At 39.4% G+C, this 19,526-nt stretch overlaps 2 protein-coding genes and 1 non-coding gene across 3 annotated transcripts in view; all 3 read left to right on the top strand.

Moving 5' to 3' along the window:
• The first annotated feature begins 439 nt into the window (after window positions 1-439).
• Window positions 440-19,526, top strand: part of LOC146473925 (uncharacterized) — a 31,879-nt gene continuing 12,792 nt past the window's right edge. The window contains exons 1-13 of the mRNA XM_085117962.1: window positions 440-548; window positions 3,664-4,682; window positions 5,236-5,426; window positions 6,048-6,201; window positions 9,150-9,253; window positions 9,874-9,951; window positions 10,870-11,043; window positions 11,598-11,714; window positions 15,230-15,322; window positions 16,298-16,462; window positions 16,983-17,036; window positions 17,997-18,085; window positions 18,731-18,888. Of these exons, the coding sequence (XP_084974088.1) occupies window positions 3,719-4,682; window positions 5,236-5,426; window positions 6,048-6,201; window positions 9,150-9,253; window positions 9,874-9,951; window positions 10,870-11,043; window positions 11,598-11,714; window positions 15,230-15,322; window positions 16,298-16,462; window positions 16,983-17,036; window positions 17,997-18,085; window positions 18,731-18,888 (2,341 nt within the window). The 5' untranslated portion in view covers window positions 440-548; window positions 3,664-3,718. The remainder of the gene's footprint in view (window positions 549-3,663; window positions 4,683-5,235; window positions 5,427-6,047; window positions 6,202-9,149; window positions 9,254-9,873; window positions 9,952-10,869; window positions 11,044-11,597; window positions 11,715-15,229; window positions 15,323-16,297; window positions 16,463-16,982; window positions 17,037-17,996; window positions 18,086-18,730; window positions 18,889-19,526) is intronic.
• Window positions 2,766-2,838, top strand: Trnav-gac (transfer RNA valine (anticodon GAC)). Its single transcript has one exon. It is a non-coding gene; the product is annotated as a tRNA-Val (tRNA).
• On the top strand, window positions 12,940-15,076 carry LOC146473926 (uncharacterized). Its single transcript, XM_085117621.1, has 2 exons — window positions 12,940-13,318; window positions 13,625-15,076. Exons 1-2 carry the CDS (start codon window positions 13,108-13,110, stop codon window positions 14,812-14,814), a joined length of 1,401 nt encoding a protein of 466 aa, XP_084973747.1. The 5' UTR covers window positions 12,940-13,107; the 3' UTR covers window positions 14,815-15,076.

The raw sequence follows: 19,526 nt of genomic DNA, 5'->3' as shown, positions 1-19,526 counted from the left end.
GTCAATCTCATCATTGTTAAGATTATGCAAATTGCAGTGCTTCACGACTTTAAAATTCTTCAAGAGAACGCATAGTTGCTTGTAGCTCAAAATTGAGGTCTGCATTTGGGGTTAAATGCATCTTGGTTCCACGGACTGTTCCCAAAAAAGCGTAGATTTGGTTATCTCTCAAAATTCAGGGGAGACCCCCCCCCCCCCCATTCCTGTGTGGGATACAACATCCCTATGCACATAAATTCTTCTTTTTCACATATTTACTTAGCTGTGGATTATGACAACCGTTTTAAAGGTGAAACAACGTAATTTTCGATGGTAATGGCCACCGTGCAGTGAGAAGAGACTTGAAATAAAATTATCCCCCACCCTCCCTACCGCTTCGGGCAGCTAGCTCCGCTCCCTACTCTAGACGTTAGAGGATCTATATCTAGTTCCAGTCCCCAACTAGTTCCCGCTCTTTCGATATACTTACATTCATGTGATCAGGATGTGTTTTGGGGCGATATTGGTGGATATTCTGTGCTGAATGTACCTGTTATCCAGTCAAAAAGGTACTTAGGTCTTATCTGTAATTTTTCTCTTGTATTTTCAGCTGTTTGTGACGCATTATGCGTGGTTTTGAAGGGCTTCTTTTGGCAAAGTAATAACGCGCGCAAACGGTTTTCCTCGACGTTCGGCCATCTAAATTTGACATTGATGATCTCTCAAGCAAAATTTCCGTTTAAATCAAAACCTCGTTTTCGTATTAGATTGTAGCTTTGTGTGAAGGTTCTATCTAAAAACGTTTTCGAAGCAGAATTTTTAGATAAAGTTTTTGGCGCTGAAGAACGTGTTTGAGAGAATAGAACTTCTCGAGTTTCACGGGCATTCCTAATTGACGTTGAAAATGAATTGTAATGACTTGTGGTTGCAATTTAATTATTTGTCATTACGTTGTCTTTTCTCTTGTAAAGTTTTCAAATTATGCCCTAAGATGTGGACTTGGACATTTGAAGCATGAGCTTAGCAAATTAAGCTTAAATGTGCAGTATTGAATTCGTACATGGTCACGACAGTACACCCAAGTCAACAGGAAGTCCGGAGTTGTTCAGAGCTCCCGGAGGCGTTTGATTTGTCTTGAATTTTGTTGAACGTAAATATTAACATATAAAGGTGTTCTGAAATTCTGCTGTCTTGGACAGATAGAAACAACATTCTGACTGCAATGTTCCTTTACCCTAAATAGCTTCCTAATAGTATTAAAATATTTGAGGAATAAGGCTTACCATGTATTAGGCATGGTTTTAGTCTTTTACCTGGGGAAATAGCTGACCATGGGCTATTTTACCATTTGCAAGAGAAAGATGGTTGCTGTCATTAAAAATGATACGTTTCTTTTCAAAAGTTGGTTCAAATCAGAATTACTACAAAACTATTTAAAAATGTCACACTAACTATGGATCCTCGTAAAGTTGTGCATAGGTTTCTACAGTTGCCCCCTACCCCCTTCCTTCAGGCAGGGGGGGGGGGCATACCCTCAGGCATTTGACAGTGTATCGTGCCCAGGAAATAGGAAATTTGATCAGGGTGGGGTTTTCTTTTAGTCTAGAGGAATACATACATGGGTTTTTCCTGGTTGGCAGGATTTCACCATTGTGAGTGGATGGTGCACTCAAAAGGATTTCAAAATAGTTTTTGAAGGTGTCACAAAATATATCACTGTTTGCAAAGACTTATAGTGATTGGTTGCAGCTGAAAACTTGTCCTCAAGGTAGAGGTCTTGGAGCACTTAATGGTGGGACATTTGAACAGCCTTTGGTCTTGGGAGGTGGAAATCTCAACAACCTAATTTTCAAAAGTTCAAATGCCTAGGGGCTGCTGGGAGGGGGTGGGGAGGATGCTGAAGTTTTGAATTGATCAGTGTGTAAGCTTAAATAGGAGACATGCTGACATAATGATACAGAATCTCTGGATTCATTTGGGTTCAAATACCATTCAAGCCTGGATTTTTTTCAGGCTTTCTTTTTGCAACTACATAGGTTGCATACATAACTGCAAGGGTCATTCACTTATTCATTTTTTCACCTGCAGTTGAAATGTCTGAATTTTCATATATTCACTTTCATCTCATCACCTGTATGGGTATATGACAGACTTGTACCCACTCGCTATTTACATGTTTTGTGGGGTGAGAAGATTAGATACGAGGATGGGGTGTCATGGGAAGAGGCGAAGGAAAAATAGCAACTCCCAGATTTCGTTTAACAGATCCGTGCAATTGTGCATGGAACCGTGCAGTGCTTTTTTTTTTTTCAAGAAAACGGAGTAATTTTAGACATTTCTTGCAGTCAAAATTCCCTGTGGGTTCTGGTTTGGTATTTAACGAGCTAAAGCGTTCGTCCGATGAGTGATTTCTTATTTGTTGGCTTGTAATGTCCTGCTGCCGTAAATATGGCTTCTTCGCAGGAAGACGATGTGGGTGATTTGGACAGTTCTTTCAGTGAATTGTGGATCGAGGGTTAGTATCACAGTCATATTTTGTCTTCCCGCGAAGAAGCCTTTACGGCAGCACGACATTACAAGCCAACAAAAAAGAAATCACTCTTCAGACGAACGCCATATTGGATCGAGATCTGCTAGTCGCTATTTTTCCTGCGCCTCTTCCCATGACACCCCGCGCGTCTCAATCTATCCTCGTTTCCAATCTTCTCACCCCACAAAACATGTAAATAGCGACTGGGTACGAGTCTGGGTATATTATGAATTTACAAAGGGACCAGCTCCCAGTTGGCTTGATAGCTCAGTTGGTAGAGTACTGCACCGACATCGTAGAGGTCATGGGTTCGAATCCCGTTCAAGCCTGAATTATTTTCCAGGCTTTCTTTTCCCAACTGTGCAAGTTGCGTACATAACTACCATGATCATGCATTTACAATGTACTTGTTGATAGTCTTTGAATTTTTCATGCCTTCAATAAAATGTGTAGTTCCTGAAAATATCCATATCACCCCAACAGAGGGGATGGAAAATTCAAGGGGGGTGGGGATTGGTCCTTAAAGGCCAAACATTGAAAGGAAAGTATGAAGCTAAATTAGAGTTTCCAGTGGGGTGAGCAGGTCTTTACTCTTAGAGAAAATCCCTTCTATGGAGGTATGGCTATTTTAATTTCTAAAAGTACATGATATAAATTTCCGGCATTATCTGTGTTTGTTGACTGTTTCACAGCCATTTAGGTTATCTGAGACACAATGTACATGTCAAGTAACCATTTATTTTGGTTATAGTGAAGGTGACAGTGACCTCCTGCATTATCAAAATTTTTATTTTAATTTTTAAGTGATTTTGTTTTGTCTTTTGTTAGGTGATTTTAATTATTCTTATGATCCCTCAAATCCCTTGCGTAACAGTGACTTGGGAATATTCTTAGATTTGTGGATGGAATGTAATAAACTTCATCATGTTTTTAATGAACCCACACACATTATGCAATACAAAAGGTCTCTTGTCAGGTTATTTTGTTAATTGCAGAACACTTAGTCAACCAGCAAATTGTGATCATTCTTTGATCTTTATCATTCTTTGAATTTTTCAAATTCTTCACATGGACTTTACAAAACAGTGATCTATAAAGATCATTTAGTATGCAACCTAATCTCCTTAATTAAATTCTATTTTATTATTTTTCAGTTTTTTTAATCATGAATAATTTGTTGTCATGATGGAAGACCCATGAAGGCCCAACATGGACAGTGAAGTGGATGAAAGCATCGCAGGCTGTAAAAGGGATTCTGTTTTTTATGATGATCTGGCATCTGAAGGAGATTTGAGTAAAGAAAGCATCGCTGCAGGTGTTGATAAGGAGGCTGGGAAAGAATCACAAAAGGAAGATGCTTCTTGTGATACGAAGGCTGTTGATGAAGGATCTCCAGAAGATAAAAGAAGATTGCGTAAAGAAAGTGATGACAAGGAACTATGGACTCCAGTGAAAAGTGATGCAGGTAGCAACATCAGTGAAGAAGCAAAAATGGGAGATGAAGCTATGGAGAATTCACCTGATGATCATCCTACCAAGCCACCAAGGCGACATTGTCAAAAGAAGGTAGAAGTTAAAGAACAGAGTGGAGAGGTAAGTGGGGAAGAAGAAAATAATTCATCGGGCGGAAGCTCTGGAGGCGACCCTGCAAAACCACCAAGGAGGCGTTTGCCACAGCCACCCAAACCTGTGGGGACTCCAAAACCTGATATTTCAGAGAAAAGCAATGCAGAAGCAGATTCTACAACTATTGATGATCAGCTTTCTGGTTCAGGGGATCACTCTGAGCAGAAGCCAAGAGAAATTGTATGTAAGCCTGTGCTGACTTCAAGCCCCAACCAAGATGAGATTCCAAACTTGTCAGTGGAAATGGTTGACACACTAGACACAAGCCGGAGAGTTCTTTCGTACGTTGATGCATCATCACCAGGCAGCAGTGCTTCTAAAAAAAGAGTGGAATCATTTTATGATTTTCTGTACTCTGGGGATGAAGTCAATTCTGTCGCAAATGTCACATCTCCGATTTTGCGAGATGGTAATAGGGTTGGCAGTGCACTTTCACGCTCAGAAGACCGTCTCTATGATGATGTGCCGATGGAGGACAGTATCGCAGAAAGCTTCTCGCAGAAAAGCAACACTGGAAGTACTTATGAAGAGGTTATAGTCAATCAAGGTAATAGAGACAAAAAAGAGTTACAGTCACACTTAGACCATTCATGGCCCAAATGGCTAGTGGGACCCTTCTAACCCTTGCAAACTTTTGTTTCAAGATTAAGAGTTTTCTATAAATTATATAAAATTTTGCTTCGGTACAAGCAAAATCGCTTCAAAATATTGTTCTTGGATTGGCAAATTTTGGGGAATGTACTTGAATTTTGGCGCAGCTCTCCGAAATCTCTTCAAAATCTCAGCTGAAAAATCACGAAACTTCGCACAAAATATCGGCAATTTTTCGGTTAAACAATAGCTGAAATTTGTTTGCATTCATTTTGCAGAGCATTGTAAAACTCTTTTTTCTGAACATTGTATGAAACAGCTAAGAGAAGTTCTAGATGCATCTGTAAAAATTCAAAAGCAACACTAGTTTTGGGTCAAGATAGGCCTTTTATATGCCAGTCTGCAATTTTAAAACATTCTTCAATCTTTTTCTTATTTTATCCAACTTTACAAATCAATACAGCTCGATCGGGAAATAACTGATGATTGATTTTTTTTTTTCATAATAGAGGCATATGTCATGCCATCATATGATGACGAAAGTGACGAGTTCTCGGAAAGTGATCCATGGGGTTCAGATTTCGAGACAGAAGATGACATGACGGATGCAACAAGTCTGAGGACACAGGAAGATTTTGATGATGATGAGGATCCATATGATTCTGTGGAAATTAGTCCAGTGATGCAACGGAAACGACCGGTAACTAATGTTGAAATGTGGACTGAAGTTTTGCTGTCTTTTTCACATTTTATTTTGTAGTAAATATTATTCTGTTTTCAGTGGGGTTACGATTAGGTTTAAGCTAAAAAGTATTGTGCTTATACTTTAAGGTTGCGTTCGATTGACCATATTCTGGAATAGGAAGAAGCAGAATAGTTGTTACATTTCTTTCTTAAATTAATTTGGGAAGACATTCTTTCAAATGTTCGCAAATTCTTGATAATTTAAGAGGGATTTCTTGTCATCATTGTGTGTATCCCTATTCAGAAATAAGGTCAATCGAAGCACCCTAAATTTAAATGCATTTGTAACTAAGTGCTACATATATTATAATCAGTGAGTCTGTATACCAAAGTACAGAAAATGTGGAGCAATTTGGACATAGAGGCAAAATCTTCACTTTGCATACATGTACATGTACGTTTTGACTGAGGTCTGCAATATCAATCTTAACTACAGATTAAGGAACGGAGCTGTATCAATTTTATATGAGCTAGGTATCAAACTTTTGACTTGTGTTGTTTTATAGTCTGAAGGAAGAATGTGTCAAACGTTCATAAAATGATTATACTGATCTCGTATTTGGCTTTTTCCTCTCAGTTCAAGTTCGTGTCTGAAATTACAAACTTTTCACCCTTCAAAAAGCCATCAACATCTCTTAAAGTGCCTGGACTCAGAGGTCAGCTTAAAGGCTGCCTTGGATTAAACAAGGCATCCAGCTTGCCATATCAACCTAAATCTCGTGACCAAAAAGGTAATTATCATACCTAATGTTTTGTTCCAAAATATATCCATACTCCCCCCACGGAGGGTTTTTTGGTTCGTACCCCCACCCCCTTTGTTTTTTTGCAGTTTAACTTCATAATTTACTCTAACAATTTTGGCCTTTGCGGCCCCCCCTTCCCCTCGGAATTTCCAATGACCCTCCTCAGGGTGGGTATGAATATTTTCTGGAACCACACAATGTAAAACTTCGTAAGGGTGTTTTAGAACACTTAAAATACCTGTAAGCCACATCGCCTTCTCCTCCCTATTTTTTTCACTTGTCCTTCTGTTACAAGGATGAATATGTATTATGTATTTTTCTACCAAGTCAAATCAAATCATCATGAAATTTCTTATTATCCACTCCCCTCAGTGTGGGGGACTTTTGCCAGACTGCTTGCAAGATGGCTTCAGTTTACAGTTTAAAATGAAGTGATGAGTTATGATTATTCTCCCTTACGTGAATGTGACTTTGAGATAGACACTGGGGGTGGTCACGGCCAGAGATTTATTACTTCCCTAGTGGTTCTTTTGCGTCACACAGAGTCAGATTAAGGGAAAGTACTGTGAGGGGGCAAGGCTGTCGCCTAAGAAAAATTTCAAGGAGCCCACTAGGCCAAAAGCTAAGAAGTTAGGAGCCCAACATGTGAAGTGTTAGGTGCTGCTGTAAAGACTTTAGGCGCCCAGAGCATTTTCAAGGGTACCCCAGGTTACCGTGCTCCTGTTAGGCAACAGCCTTGGGTGGGGTTTCAAGAAGACTAGAAGTCTAACCATTTGCAGATGTCAAAGCAAAGGCAGCACTTTCTCCTCTTCAGTTATTTAAAGACCCTTAAGGGCGCGTTTTTTTATCCACAATTCTGGAATAAGAATGGTTGGTACGGAATGCTAGGAATAATTCGGATTGTCTGCATAAAAAAACCCCCGTCGGTCCTAGCCGAGTAAACATTGTGTAACTAATATGGCGGCCGACGAAGAGGCTGCCATTGCAGCCATTGTCGCAGCAATTTTGCTTGTACTTTTGGTAAAATGAAATTAGAAGCAATGTTTCATTTTGTCCAAAAGTGTAACCCGATTTTTTCCCTTGTAGAAACGTATTTGAATCCACAGCACTCACCTCGCCGTCCGCCATCTTGGATTTCATTCGCAACATTCTGTTCATTCTGCCCCTGGGAGCAGAATGGATGGAATGGCATTCTGTCCATTCCGGAATAAGAATGCGGAATAGAAAAACGAGCGCATTTTACATTCTGGCCATTCGCATCCCAGAATTGTGAATAAAAATACGTGCCCTAAGTGTTGGTCTGTCAGGAATCGAACCTGGGCTTAGTGCTCCACAGTCTGGTACTCAACCAACTAAGCTAACCAGGTACAATGAACCAGATAGTCATTAGTGTAAAGCTTGACCCCATTCCTTTTAAGTGCTGTGGAGGCACAGTGGTCTAGTGGTTAGCATAATGCATTACAACTTCACGCCAATTTAAGTGTGTCATTGAGAAATGGGTGACTCCGCTGGATTTTGTTCCCTGAAGGCTCTCTTTATTCCTGTGGGCATTCACTTCGGCAGCCGCGAAATTAGCTTGTTTTTACTCGGTTGAGAAAAGGTGAGAACTTTGCAGGAAGACCAAGATGCGAATTCAAAAGACAAGAACAATTGTTTAATTAAGCAGCCTTGAGCCGCGAAGTTGCGAGAGTATTCCTTTGTTCTTGTTATCAATAGGAACTGCGAGGAATCACTGCAGACATTTGATGGTTTTAAGTTCTTCGCAAAATACTTTAAGCTGTTATTTATATCAGTGAACGAAGAGTCTTTTGAGAGCTTTAAAAAGAGATCCTAAACGTGGTGTTTTGATCACTGTAAGCCGAGTTTCGATATTTTTTCCTAAGCGGTGCTTAGAGCGGCGAAGTTATTATGCTTAATTAAATTTGTGCATGGCATCATCATCTTACCGACGCGTGGAAATCAATACCATCTGTTTAATGATAACTTTTTTACGAAAAAGCTAAAACACTGATTTGTATTCCCTAAAGAAAGCACGTCAGGAGCTATGAAAGAGTCAAAAGAGTTTCAATTGTAATTCACTGTAAGCAAACTGGTATTTGATGTTGTGCGCTTTGTTTGTAACGAGTGAAGACGTAGTCGATCGTAATTAAGTTTATGTTTCTAAAATACTTGCTTCTAGTGAAGAAATTCCAAAATATCAGACCAAAAAAGGAAGAAAAAAAGGGAAACTCGGCGTGGAAGTCGCATTCTGATTATACTTATTGACGCATTGACAAACAATAACACCGGCTCTTTGGCCTATGTAGGCACGCGCTCTTTTCAGTTGACCTTATTTACATTTTATATTCAGCGATTCTCTAACTTTGAGCTGAAAAGCGAGAATCTGTTATAGATCGCTGTCATTAAAGATGACAGATAAACAAATCGGCAAATCCATGTATCCGTTTAGTGAACGAAATTTGTTAATTGGTTATTCGTCAGTTTGCAGGACGGGAAGTTGTTTTTAAAACTCTCCATACTGGAGCGGCGCGTTGCGAGTCGATGTGATCATGGTGACTCATTTCTCTAGCCTCCCCAGGGAGCTTCCACAGGCCAGCAAAAAAACTCTAACACAAAAGATAAAATATCTCACCTACTTCAAAGGCTTTGCGATCTTCGGAAACATGCTCTATTGTCGGAAATTGTTCGACAAAAGAGAGAACAATAGCTTGAATATATGAATACTTAACGACCCCAAAATTTGGGGTACACACTTAAATCGGCGTGAAGTTGTAATGTGGACATTAATTGTGTATGTTGTACCATTTTAGACAATGTCGTACAGCTGTAGATGGTGTTGCTGGAAGATGATCACTTTCAGAAAGTCCCGACAAAGCCCCTATCCCCAATTTTCATGTTACTAGAGCTCTCTTCTCATATATGTTGTATTATTTCAGATGATGAAACAGATGGTCTTTATGTGGACCCAGACATCACGGACTCAGTAAATTATCAACAGCCAGTAATGCCGCCCATTCCTAGTGGACTCAGCTGTGATCAGGTACAATATTTCAAAAAATGATAGTCTCATCTCTGAGCTGTCATACCCTTTGACACAAAGCTCTTTAATAGAAGGGAAAACATAGACTGAGGTATTTCAGTCATTGCGCATTATCCTCACATGCATGTTGTGCGCTGTACATACTCCAAACTGATACATGTACAACAGAAAAAGAAGCAGATATTTATGTCATGTTGAGAAAACTATCTTCCAAAAGTGGAAGAGATTTTCCCAGCAATGGTCATCTACACATTGGAAGAAAGAGTAATGGTTATTGTTTGTCAGTTTTCTTTGCTGTAAGTTGTGGTTTGCTTAAATTCATGGCCACTGGCCAAATAAAATAATCCAACCTGAGCAAAAACATTGAACCAAAAAAAAGAAGAAGAAGAAAAGAAAAGAAAAGAAAACAGCCAGGTTTAGGAATGAAGTTGTTAACCATTCAATGAAGTCAGGAGACAGCTTCTATGTGCCAACCAAGTTAAACAGCAAAGTCTTTCTTCTTGCCTAGGACAGAACAGCACTGATTTCAGAGACTTCAAACTACCAGTTACTGCATTTTGACCTTTTTTCCTTTTAAGATACAATGGAGTTTGTAACAATATTGTTTTTTGCAACCTTAGATTAAAAGGTATCAAATTGTGAAGTTTATGTTGGAGAGTGAAGCTGATTACATGCGATTACTGGATCAACTCAGCAAGGTGAGCATTATTTGAAAAACCTCAGTCAAGGAAGGATATGATTCCAGCATGGAGTGAATGCTAGTGTTACTACTTCCCCCCCCCCCCCCACCCCTCTCCCCGGATGGGACAGTAGTCCATCACAGGATACCCAGCACAAAATAACTAGGAGTATTGATTGTCTGCTAGTCCATCACAGGGTACCCAGCATAAAGTAACTTGGAGTATTCCTACTCCTCCCTGAATGGTGTGCTTGTCCATCACAGGATGCCCAGCGTGAAATGATTTGGAGTGTTACTACTCCACCCTGGATGGGACACTAGTCCATCACAGGATACCCAGCCTAAAGTAACTAGGAGTATTCCTACTCCCCCCTGAATGGTGTGGTAGTCTGTCACAGGATACCCAGCATGAAGTGACTAGGGGTGTTACTACTCCCCCCTGGGTGGGATACTAGTCCATTACAAGATACACTGTAATTGTTCCACTCTGAATGGCATGCTAGTTCATCACAGGCTACCCAGCATAGAGCAACTTGGAGTATTACTACATTGTACTCATCCCTGAATAGCATACTAGCCCATCACAGGACACCCATCAGAAAGCGACAAGGAGTATTACCGCTCCCCCCTGGATGGGATGTTACATGTAGTCCATTGCAGGGTTACCCCCAGCAGTATGTTGCTGGTATCCATTTAATATACTCCTGGGTGAAAAGAGAGAATGTAGAGTAAAGTTTCTTGTGTAAGGAAACAACATAGCAAATTCAGAGACCAATTAAGCCTCAAAGCACCTGTTTTTCAATCTTCTTTACCAAAGATGGGCATTTAATCAAGGAAATACACTATTTTCAGCAGACTTAATTGTTTTGTTAGAGATAACTATTTACCAATAACTTGTAAGTTTGAGATATAATGTTGTTTTTTTATTTTTTCATAGCAATATGAACTGCCAATTAGGGAGCGTGATCTGCTGGAACCAAAAAAGATTGACCTAATATTCCAGCATGTTCACAGAGTACTGCAGTGTCATGCCATGTTCAACATTGCACTGAGTGCAAGAATGGTAGACTGGACACCAGAGGAGAAAATAGGCGATATTTTATATGCCTTGGTGAGTTTAAAAGGCTGCATTCCTTTTAAGCAATTGAAATTTAATAAAAATAATAACTATAATAATAATAAATCACATTTTCTATTCACCAAGGGAGCAGTTTTAAAATGCAATCTGGACTGTTCATCCAAGTGTACACTGATGGAGATTTTGTTCCAGCAAATATCCATACCCCGCACCATTTGCACATCTCACATAATTTCTTTAGTAGAGAGACGCGAGAACAAAAGAACGAACAACAGAACAATGCTCCCAGTGCTAAAAAGCAATGTAGCTGCAGGTTACCAGGGTCCAGTGGAAACAGACATTTAGAAAAGATGCATGCCTACTGTCTTTCTTGGTTCTAAACCTTCCTCCCATCGCCTCTCTGGAAATGTCAGTTTAACTTCATACTTTCCTTTAAAAATTGTTACTATTGAGGACTCCCTCCCCCTCGGAATTTCCAGTGACCTTCCATGGGGTAGGCATGAACATTTTCTGGAACTGCACATTGTATAAATTAATCTCATTATTCAGGAGTTAATGACCACTTTCATTAATATTTGTTTCAACAGTTTTGTAAATCCATGGTTCTTGATGCGTACAGTGGTTATGTGAACAACTTTCCCAAAGCCATGGATACTGTGAAAGTTGCTTGCAGAACTCATCTTGCATTTGCTCAGTTTTTGAAAGTAAGTGTGTTGTAAAAAGGAACTTTTGTCAATGGGCCTTTTCCATTAACTGGTCACATGGTAAAAATCCGCCATACTGGATGGCAAAAAGCGTGGCATCCCCCACTGGGACATCGAGAACAAAGGAAAGTCAAGCTTGTCAGGTTGGAATTCCTTTGTGTTCGAATCTACTACATTCTTGGTGGATTTTGTACCATGTGACCAGTTAGTGCAAAAGGCCCATTTAATGTGACAAGCAGGGCACTTGTAAATTAAGTTTCCCCATCCCCTCTCAATGTTAATGCTGGTACATGTAGGTGTAAACATAATTTGAAACATTGCACTACATTGTTTAGGGAGGCAAGGGTGCAATTCCGGTCTGAATTCGAAAATGTCTTCAAACAGATGGCCCAACTTTTCTCCGCAGTCCAGTGAGCTGTGCGTGCATTGAATGCGCGGCAAGTTCATGTTCAGCATAGCTACCATAAAGGAATAACATTGTTATTAGCAGCTTGTCTGAAGCTGATAAATGTGCTGTGACACCAACTATCCGGTGCCGGTGACTGCACAGAAACTGGATGTCTGGGGAAAGTAATTTACATGAAAAATACTAATAAACGAAAACAAGAAAAAAACATGTTATGAGAGTTGCTGAGTTGTTACAGTGTATAAAGATGGTTGGCTAATTAAATTTTACCTCCTGGGTAAAAGGCCCCTTTTGCTTTCTCGATATCTGCAAAAGTTTTCTTTTTTTCACATTAATTTGGTTTTGTTTGGCTGGCAGTTATCAAACCTTACTGTTTGGGTGGTAATCATAATGTTTTCACTTAGAAGAAAATAATTTTTTCTCTTAGCTTCAACATAAATATAAAAATTTGAGTGATACGAGAGCAGACGTCTGAGTGCATTTCAAAGCTAAAACCTCTTTTGCACAGTAAAACATTCCGTGCCTTGTAACAGCATAAGAACAGTTTAATTTGATGTTAAGAGGATGTGAAGTGACACAATTTCATTGCTTTCAATGGATTATGCAGCCACGTATTTTTTTTTTATGGGGTTGGGTCATGTAATTTATTTTCAACCTTCACTGAAGAGGTGGTCAGTTAGTTTGTGCCGACTTGAAGGGGTCGGCTGTGTGTTTTTGATCCATCACCTTTCCAAATGCTGTGGGCTGCCCTGCGCCCCCCCCCCCCCCCCCTCCATACTGTTTGACAGGTCATTATTTGTTATTATAAAATATATAAAATAGCCAGGGTCAAGCAAGCACTGTGATTGGTCAAACTGAGTTCTTTATAACTCCACAATGCACGAAGCATACGTATGGTGCGTGCATTATAATTGTACATATGCACGGAGCACACGTCAGATTTTTTGCCTGTGAAAAATCTGAGAAATTCAGCGACAGACCGCCATTATGGCTGAGCAATTTCCCTCGTTTGACTGCGGTTTCCAGTTTCTTAATGATATGGTAAACACTAACGTAGAAGGAGAGTCTGATAAGGCTGCCACTGCAGGAAAGAAACGCTTTGTCGAGGTGACCAAAACACAGAAAAACCAGCTCTTGTTGGAAACCCAGGCTAAGGCGACGAAGAGCTCGACAAACTGGGGAGTAAAGGCTTTTAAAGGTAAAGAAATACAGTAATATATTTGTAAATGTAGTTCACATGAACACACATGTCTAACACTTGAAGAAAAACGATTTAATTGAACAATGTAAGACTTTTAAAACGCCGAACAAAACAGTAAACATGTTAAAATGAAATCGCTTAATTAACGCGAATGTTACATTTATCTCCGCAATCTTCATTGTTTACAACATTAAAAGTCATATTAAAGTCACTTTCCGGTAAAATCATACACCAAAACATTCATAACATTACTTGTAAGCAATAAGTCTTAAACCTGAATCGAAATTTTACATTTTTTCTTAGAATGGAGTGCGCAAAAAGTTCCTGTACAGCCAGAACTGGAGGAAATGACTACCGAGCAACTCGACAGCAGCTTGGCGCAATTTTACGTAGAAGCTCGCAGCAAAAAAGGAGAAGAATACAGCAAGTCATCTCTAATTTCGTTCAGAAATGCAATAGAGCGTTATCTAAATAACCCACCTTATAACAGAAGTGTAAAGCTAAGTTCCGCTGTATTTAATAATTCCAACCGCATGTTAAATGCCAAAATTAAGAGTCTCAAGAAGCAAGGCAAGGAAAATGTCCAGCACAAAGAAGCCATTCCTGTTGCCGATTTGAAGAAATTAAAGGAAGGCCCAGTTTTGCGCCTGACAAATCCATGGTCTTTGCTGAGGAACGTGTGGTTCCATGTGGTTCTCTACTGGTGCCGAAGAGGAAGAGAAGGGCAGCGAAACTTGAAACCATCAAGTTTTCAGTTTGCGGTGGATGAAGAAGGGAAGCGCCATATCACCATGACCCACGATGAGTCGACCAAGAATCATCCCGGTGGGCTTCACGACACGGCGACCTTCGAGAAAACAGCTCGCATGTACGAGACCAACAGCGATACCGATGGTTATCGAGCTCTGAGGTTGTATCTGTCCAAGTTGAATCCAAAGTGCGAAGCTCTCTTTCAGCTCCCTAGACGCGACTGGACCGAAGCAAGCGGCGCCGCGCAAACCGTCTGGTACGAAAATCGTCCGCTCGGTGTTAACACTCTGGGCAGTATGATGAAAGAGATCAGCGAAAAGGCAGTACTGTCCACCGTCTACACAAATCATTGTGTTCGGGCAACAGCGATAACCTTGTGGTCAGAAGCTGGCTTGGCAGATCGACACATTTGCCACATTTCGGGCCACAGAAACCCGACCAGTCTCCAACATTACAATTCCCGGCCATCGTCAACTCAGCTCAGAAAGTGCAGTGATGTTCTGTCATCTGCTTTAACAGGATCCATTCAGACAACACAGATGCAGCAGATGTCTTCCCAGCAATTTCAGTCCGTTTCTTCTCTACAACCAAGAGAAATGTCATCCGCAGTTGTAGAATCACACCGATCAACATCCTCCAACACCGCGGTAATTCACAGTGAAATGCTGGGTGGCATGTTCAATTCATGCACTATAAATTCGGTTCAAATAAACTTGAATCTCCCTCAATCCACAAATAAGTGAAGTGTTTGAACTTTTGAAGAGAATCCTTAGCTTGTTGTTTAGCTTTTTCGAGAATTTTTCGCTTCAAATGATTCTCGTCACATGTGAATGATACAAAACGTTTTTCATTGGTTTTCTGTCAAATTTTGAACCAATAACATTGCGTCTGACGTGTAAGGAGAAACTTGATGTTGATTCAATAAAATTTGCACTTGTCTGAGGAGTTGCGATTGTTTATATTTTATAAAAGAAATAAAAAACTTGTTCCTCGTGCATTGTTGAGTTATATAAGCACTTGGGAATTTTTAAGAACACTCAAGTGTTCCCGCGTGCTTATATAACTCAACAATGCACTCGGCGCGTTTTTTATTTCTTTAATAAAAAATAATAATCGTGCCTTTAATATCTTTCTTATTGTTATCTTTCTTCCTTTCAGGCTCGCAGACAGTCAAGCCGTGAACACCATTCACTTCACTATTTGATGTTAAAACCAATTCAAAGGTTTCCTCAAATATTAGCTCTTCTTCAGGTAAGTTTTTAGTAATGAATAAATGTTTCTCAGAGGTAATTCAGAATTTGCATTAGGTGGAAAATGCTAACTTTAATTTTGCATCATTTCCTCTAACGCCATTCACCACCTTCCAGGAATGGTTGCAATTTAGTAACAATAATTATTATTTACAGGGTTTGTACGTGCCATGGTAAACCTGGAAAGTCATGGAATTTTAGAATTTCATTTTCCAGGCCTGGAAAGTCATGGAATTTAGGTGTGGGTCATGGAAAGTCATGGAAAATGATGTTTATTAAAAAGTACAAAATAAATTGGGGTTTTTTGCGAAGAAAATAGTAAAAACATACCCAAAATGAAAGATGTTTTCCAAGAAAATGGTCAAATTTAGGTCATTGAAAACTTGGAGAAGTCATGGAAAAGGTCATGGAAAGTCATGGTAACTGCAGCTTATATACAGATTAGAGATCACTTGAAGTTTTATTTGGATTTAAACCTGGCCAGTTTGCCACTTGTAAGCCTGAGGCTGTGCAAAAAGTATTTGAGTCTAATTTAAAAAACTGATAACAAGAGCACAATTGAAAGATGAATGCTGTCCACAAGTAACCCAGCTTATTATTCAACACATTGTAACATTGTCCAATGGTGCACTGAACATTCGTCGTCCGTAGTCAACAGATATCCTGCGATATATGTAAATTCGTGTTTCAGGGAGAAAAATGCCAAAATAAAGATTGTATTCAGCTTTTCTGCAATAAAACTGTGCTTTGTTATCAATGTGTTGCAAAATAAAACAATTTTCCTGCTCAGTCAACATTGCAGAATATCCCATGATTTTAGCCAACATGGTGTACAGCCTTGTGAGCTTAGTATCAGGAGGTATTTTTCACGATTTTTGCAGGATATTATTTTGTTAAATATTAGTTATGCATTTTCCTGCTGTCCAACAAGTGATTCGATCAGTCTTTGAGGATTCTGGCTTTGTTCTTTTTGCAGGAGCTTTTGTTAGTGACACCAAAGGATCATCCAGACCGTGTGCCACTGCAGCTTGCTCTGACACAGCTGGAATGTCTGGCAGAGAATCTGAAAGAAAGGAAGAGAGAAGCAGAGCTAAGAAGCAAAGTGAAGCTGTTAGATGGGCTGATAGCACAGAGTCATAAGGTACTGCACTCTATGATAGCAAGGATGGAATTTTTTTTTTTTTTTTTTAATTAGCACCGACACCAAGACAACTTCGATAACTTTTTTTTCCCAAATTTGTGCTACTTGTTTCCCCTTTCTTGCAAGCCTCTCAATTAGCTATTGTTTGTATTAATTTCTCAAATACCCCAAAGAGCTTATTGACTGACAGGCCTGCATCCTGGAATAAATACAATCGTTTTCCAAGTAGGTTCAGGAGGGAGGGGTGGGGGGGGGGGGGGACCAGGGGAATGCTCCCCCAGAAAAATTTTAAATTTTAACTCCTTTAAGTGGCATTTCTTGGGTTCTCAAGTCACCCTGACTGGCATTTTCCATACTTTAACCTGAGAATTTTTCTTTAATTTATTCTAAAATATCTATAGTATTATATTGTCAAAAATTTGACCGTTTTCTGTACAACGGTGGAAACCAGTCTGGATCTGCACCTGACTGAGGTGGTCCAGAGTTTGCATAGAAACTCATGTTTTCTCTCTTTTTTCAGCCCCTTGCATCTGGTAACCGGTACTTTATCAGACAGGATGACTTCGTACAGTGTGTAAGTATATATTCACATTTGAAAAGAGCTCTGTAGTGCATTCACAGGGCTGGAGCATCAGTTAAACATAGGCAATAGGGAAGAGTCATTTACAGTCCTCTGGATTGAACTGAAGGCAAGAGACAAACTAGTGTGATACAGTTTCTGTTCCATAAACTAACTTGAAGCATGATGACTCCATGCTGGATGTCCCAGCCCATGGGAGGGTTGTCCTTAATCATTAAAAATAACATAATAAGCTCCTGAACAATTCACTGATACTTATTGTTTTGTCCTGGAAAATATCCAGCCTCCTTCTGCAGAGGATATTCTGTTTTGAATTCCCTACCCCCCACTCCCCCTCAACTTTTCTCAGCTCTAGAAAATACAATTTAGCTTCATACTCTCCTTTAGAAACTGTGGCATTTGAAGCGCTCTTTTCCTTGGAAATATTTCTGATAATCTTCCATGGAGGGGTACAGATTTCTTTTTCTGGAACCATTCATTTATACCAAAAGGTGGAAGGATCATGTGAAATCATTTCTTGTCTATTTTGCATAGGAGATAAAGCAAACAAATAGAACACTGTCAACATTGATAAGTCAAGTTTTTAGTCCGTGATACAAGCATACTCGGAGAAGCAAAATATCTGAGTTCTCCCAACAGAAGTCCAACCTATGACCTTCGGATTACTAGTTCGGATGCTCTACCACTGAGCTACAGGAGACTCGTGGGAGCTACACTGTACATGCAGGACATTAACAGTTTACAAATTATTAATTTGTATTTAGCAATTGGCCAACCTCTTGAATGAAAGTAATCTACATGCATTCAATGCAGGGGTACACCCCATTTTTCTAGTGTCAGTTTTGTTGGAGGTGACTGGAAAAAGGTTGCAGTAAAAGGGTGTCACCTTGACTTTTAACCTTGTCAGTTTTTACATGATGATCAGAATTTTTCTTTCTTTTTTACCTTCTATAGACTGTTGAAGGTGAATCAATCCTTGCGACAAAGAAACGGCGAGTGATCATGCTGTCAGACATGTTATTGTGTGTTTCTCTCATTAAAGGGTAAGCAAGGTGCTAATTAATGTGTCCTGAAGATAAAAGGTTTTGTGTGTGTTTGTGGGATTCCAAAATGATTAGTGTTAACCAATATCATATTTCTTACTTCTGGAGTTTTGAGTCTTTAGATAAAATCCTTAAGTGTACCATTCAAAAAATTAAAACGGCTGAAAAGGACTTGTAATGTGCCCTACATTTTAATATTAATCCTAAAGTGAAAGCTGCTAAGCAGTACTTTTCCGTAAAACCGTGCTTTTCATAAATTATAATGTTAAATTGCAATTTTTGACTGGTGTACAAGTCATGTTATTGATTTTGTTGCCTAAGAGGTTGAATGAAAACCAACAACCTTTTATTCCAAGTATATTATTTTGTCATCAATTCTTAGTTCAATAAATTAGCTCTTTTCTACGTACACATGTTGTAGGTTAAAATGAATCCCAGGTTAAAATGATTTCAACCTACCGGTAGGTTGATTTGTATTTTCCTTTGTTTCCGATGTAAATTACCCAATCTTAACAAAGGATTCAAAATACAAATCAACCTAGGTTGAAATCATTTTAACCTGGATTCATTTTAACCTACAACACAGACACTGTACAAGTCATAGTGTCCACTGAAGTGGTGTTTTGGTTTATCAACTTTTTTCAGGAAGAAAGATCGTGCCATGCACTTGGTTATTGACCCCAAAGCAAAATACAAGTTGAAGTGGAATGTGCCCCTGAGCGATGTCAATATAGTGGAGTATGGACCGGGAGTTAACATATTAACCAGTTCCTACAGAACAACAATAAGCCATACTAAAGAAGGTATAAACTTAAATAAAATAGAAAGAAATTTTTCCAGGGTTGCCACGGTCGAGGAAGAGTGAGGGACTTTTTCACTTAATTTTTATGAAATTGTGACAAATCCTTGTGCAGTAAAGACACCACAGTAACATAATTCATAAATGGAAAAATGACTTTTCACTGACGATGAGAGCAGAATCTAGAATTACCCCAACCTGACCAAAAAGTCCCTCACTCTTCCTCGACCGTGGCAACCCTGGAAAAATTTCTTTCTATTATATTTATGGCCAGTGGAATGTTAGGGATTTATGGCAATCCTGGATTTTCATTATGCTCTTCTATATATGCTGGTCTGTGTTTAAACTTTGTGTATGAAATGTTGTCAGAGTGTGACTATTCATAGGCAAGCTACTGAGCAGTATACTTTCCAGTGGTAATACATGTACACAAGCATGGGCTGAAAGCACTGAGTTTTACCTCCAAATACGTTCAAAACTCCATTTCCTAAAGAGGGGCTGTCCTCTGGAACGCTATAGGGTGATCTGATAGATCGATACTTGAGTGCACAGACCTGAAATCCTTTTTGAAAAATGTTGTTAATTGTCACACTTTTAAGGATTTTAATTTCAATGGTTTAGCCCCACAAATAATCAACAAAA

Source organism: Pavona decussata, unplaced genomic scaffold (assembly GCF_977016875.1).
Source record: "Pavona decussata unplaced genomic scaffold, jaPavDecu1.1 SCAFFOLD_92, whole genome shotgun sequence".
Taxonomy (NCBI): domain Eukaryota; kingdom Metazoa; phylum Cnidaria; class Anthozoa; order Scleractinia; family Agariciidae; genus Pavona; species Pavona decussata.
The sequence above is the reverse complement of the archived record's forward strand: the minus strand, read 5'-3'. Positions and strand labels throughout refer to the sequence as shown.

Excerpts from the sequence above, each read along its gene's own strand:
- LOC146473926 (XM_085117621.1), top strand. The coding sequence starts at position 13,108 with ATGGCTGAGCAATTTCCCTCGTTTGACTGCGGTTTCCAGTTTCTTAAT. Across the intron at positions 13,319-13,624 it reads GGGAGTAAAGGCTTTTAAAG|AATGGAGTGCGCAAAAAGTT; the intron begins GTAAAGAAATAC and ends ATTTTTTCTTAG.